General features: G+C 56.7%; 1 protein-coding gene across 7 annotated transcripts in view; it reads left to right on the forward strand.

Moving 5' to 3' along the window:
• The window catches only part of TNRC18 (trinucleotide repeat containing 18), a 123947-nt gene extending 120425 nt beyond the window's left edge, over nucleotides 1–3522 (forward strand). For 4 of the 7 annotated variants that reach the window (XM_031664925.1, XM_031664927.1, XM_031664931.1 and 1 more), the window contains 3 exons: nucleotides 875–1111; nucleotides 1303–1377; nucleotides 1930–2136. In XM_031664925.1, coding sequence (XP_031520785.1) covers nucleotides 875–1111; nucleotides 1303–1377; nucleotides 1930–2136 — 519 coding nt within the window. Of the gene's footprint in view, nucleotides 1–874; nucleotides 1112–1302; nucleotides 1378–1929 lie in introns of all 7 variants that reach the window. The other 3 variants (XM_021935628.2, XM_031664929.1, XM_031664926.1) reach the window with 1 other exon arrangement.
• The last annotated feature ends 218 nt before the right edge of the window (nucleotides 3523–3740 follow it).

Consider the following 3740-nt stretch of genomic DNA (forward strand, 5'->3'; position numbering starts at 1 on the left):
AATAAAATAAAATAAAATAATAATAGTAACAAGTTTTAAAAGATAAAAAAGGCCAGGCATGGTAGCTCACGCCTGTAATCCCAGCTCTTTGGGTGGCTTATGTGGTAGGATCACTTGAGGCCAAAAGTTCGAGACCATCCTGGGCAACACAAAAATAAAAATATTAGCCATGCATGGTGGTGCATTCCTGTAGTCCCATCTACTCAGGAGGCTGAGGCAGGAGGATGGCTTTAGCCCAGGAGATTGAGGCTGCAGTCAGCTATGATAGTACCACTGGATTCCAGCCTGGGTGACAGAGCAAGACCCTTTTTCTGAAAAAAGTAATTTTAAAAAGAAAAATAAGGCCAGGTGCAGTGGCTGACACTGCAATCCTAGTGCTTTGGGAGGCAAAGGTGGGAGGATGGTTTGAGGCCAAAAGTCTGAGACCATCCTGGGCAACATAGTAAGACCTTGTTCTCTACAAAATTTAAAAAAAATCAGCCGGGCGTGATGTGCGCCTGTATTCTCAGCTACTCAGAGGCTGACGTGGGAGAGGATTTCTTGAGCCTAGGAGTTCGTGGCTGCAGGGAGTCATGATTGCGCCATTGCACTCCAGCCTGGGCAACAGAGTGAGACCCTGTCTCAAAAATAAAAAGTCTCGTAGTGGCAGAATCCTTGGATTAAGTGAAGCACCTCTTGGAGACCCAGCATGTCAAAGAGATGGAAGAGGGGCTTCCCCAATTGGAGCGAGACAAGGGGCTTCCTCCTCTCCCCAGAGTTGGATAGGGGTTGACTTGGAGGCCGAGGGCCCGGAGTCCCAAGCGGCAGAGCCTGCTAGGCGGCGGGCTCGGCGGGGCTGGGCCAGGGCCGTGCCGTGACACACGTGTCCTTGCAGCGGCGTGGCATGAAGGGCAAGGCCCGCAAGCTCTTCTACAAGGCCATCGTGCGCGGCAAGGAGATGATCCGCATCGGGGACTGCGCCGTGTTCCTCTCCGCCGGCCGTCCCAACCTGCCCTACATTGGCCGCATCCAGAGCATGTGGGAGTCGTGGGGCAACAACATGGTGGTCCGAGTCAAGTGGTTCTACCACCCCGAGGAGACCAGCCCGGGCAAGCAGTTCCACCAGGGCCAGGTGAGCCTGCGGCACCCCCGGCTGGGCTCCCCAGTCCTAGGCAGTGGAGGGCAGACCTGAGGGCGAGCGAGGCATTCTGGGTGCTGGAGGATCAGTGGCCCTGCCCAGTGGGTCAGCCCTGTCCTGGGGCCTGGGGTCAGGTGCGGCGGCTCCCCCGGCTCACCGAAGCCCCTTCCCTGTCCCCCACACAGCACTGGGACCAGAAGTCCAGCCGCAGCCTCCCGGCGGCCCTGCGGGTCTCCAGCCAGAGGAAGGACTTCATGGAGGTAGGTGGTGGTGGGCAGGTTGGGGGTGGCTGCCTCCTTCCGGGCAGCTCAGACAGGGCCTGGCTCAGCATCTGCTGCTGTCCCCCATGGTCTCCCTCGGCCTCGGACCTCCTGTCCCTGCCCCTCTCAGTGCCTGGCTCCTGTTCTCTGTCTCTCCCAGTCTCTGCGTCTGTCTCCATCTCTGGGTCTCCTCTGCTCTCCCAGTGTCTGTCCCTGAGTCTCCGGCCATTCTTACCCTCTGACTCTCTCTGGGTCTCTCCCAATCTCTGTCTTTCGGTCTCTGGGTCTCTCTCAGTCTCTGTCTCTCTGGGTCTTTGGATCTCTTGGTCTGTCTGTCCTTGTCTTCTATCTCTCATTTGTTCTCCATCTCTCAGTCTCTGTCTCTCTTTTGTTGGTCTGTCTCTTCCTCAGCCTCTGTCTCCGACTTGGTCTCTGTCTCTGTCTCGGTCCCTGGGGCTCCCTCTGCTTCTGTCTCTGTCCCTGTGGCTCCCCGGGGCTCCCTCGGCCTCTGTGCCCCCCACCCGCCATCCTGATATCCCCGCGTGCCCACAGCGCGCGCTATACCAGTCCTCACATGTGGACGAGAATGACGTGCAGACGGTGTCACACAAGTGCCTGGTGGTGGGCCTGGAGCAGTATGAGCAGATGCTGAAGACCAAGAAGTACCAGGACAGCGAGGGCCTGTACTACCTTGCGGGCACCTACGAGCCCACCACGGGCATGATCTTCTCCACGGACGGCGTGCCTGTGCTCTGCTGAGCCCACCGGGCCCCACGGGCCACTGGCCACCTGTGCCCCGAGGGCGGCCAGGGACCCCTCTCCATCACTGCCACGGCGCGGGGACCACGTGCGTTGTGTGCATGCGAGCGCTCCTGCAGGCATGTGCATGGGGCCAGGTGTGCACGTTGACGCCCGGGTGAGCGTGTGTGTGCATGTGTGTGCCCATGTGCATGCACGTGTGTGCACACATGTGCACAAGCCTCCAGCCCCACCTTCCAACCCCTCAGTGCCCCTAGGACAGGGGCCCCTCTTAGCTATCAGGGTATGGCCCTGCCGTCCCCCTCAGGGCAGCCTCGGCCGGGACCGGCCCTTCCTGCCCAGCACGTTGCAAGCACTTGGCCAGGCCGGCCCTCCAGGCTGCTGCTGCGTGGGGGCCCGGGGGCCCCCAGGCCCATGCAGACTGGGGATTCTGGTGGGGAGGGGGGCTTCTAAGGAACCAAACTGACGTTCACTCTGGGCTTCTCGGGCACCCTTAGCATGGAGCCCACCCCAAGGCCTCCCACTGTGCATGGGACGGGGTGGCCCGATGCCAGCCGGCCTCCTTGACCGTGCCAGGGGCCCTGCCCCCACCCTCTCAGGATGGCCTGGACTTGGGGAACAGAGCCGGGTGGGGTTGCAGCCCGGAGCATCAAAGGCACCAGGTGGATTGGGCCCAGCAAAGGCCCACCCTGGTCCAAACCCTCACACTACAGAAAACCCCAATGGTGCTGAAACCCTTGCCTGGCCACGCCCGGCCCCTCCCCACCCAGGAGGGAGGTGGCACTTCTTAACCTGTACAGTTTTATTGTACCAAGAGACTCACCCCGCCCCTGTATCATAAGCCTTTAAATGGAGTCAACTTTTTAATTATATATATAAAGATAAATATATATAAATATATATAAATATAAACTTTTTAAAACTGTGAAAAATAGCTATGAAATTATAAAAAAAAAAAAAAAAAACGAACACATTCTGACGTGCAGAATATTATTTTTTATTTCCTGTTAGATTGTAGTGTCTAGCACCGGCTTCACCGGCCTCCCAGTCCCCAGCACACCCCCACCCACCCCGCCAAGTGTACTGTACTCACCCCCCAGGATAGAGAAAAGAGGGAGAGAAGAGGGAGAGAGGCAGGAGCCGGCCCGAGCCCAGGGTCCCTGCTTGGGCCACAGAAAGCACTTAACCAGGCCCCAAGCCTTCCAGGGAAACCAAGGCCTCGACCAGACAATCTTGAGGGAAGGAAAAGCCAGACTTTGGGTTTGTTTTTTGGGGGAATTGTTTTTTTTTTTTTTAAGTTTCTTTTGGAATTTTGTTTGTTGGCAAATTCTGTGTGATCTTTTTTCATAAGAAAAAAAAGAAAAAGATTTAATTGGAAAAATAAAATGGTTTGGAGTGGTTTATTTCAGGGGCTGGAGTAGGGGTGGTATCTGGGGGGATTCTGCCATATCAGGGCACTGAGAAGTAGGATTCAACTGGAAGTTGGGTACCACCCATGCAGGGGCAGTGACCTGATGGCCATCTAAATGAACTAATCAGCCGGGCACGGTGGCTCACGCCTGAATCCCAGCACTTTAGGCGGCCGAGGTGGGAGGATCACTTCA

This window comes from Papio anubis, chromosome 4 (assembly GCF_008728515.1).
Source record: "Papio anubis isolate 15944 chromosome 4, Panubis1.0, whole genome shotgun sequence".
Taxonomy (NCBI): domain Eukaryota; kingdom Metazoa; phylum Chordata; class Mammalia; order Primates; family Cercopithecidae; genus Papio; species Papio anubis.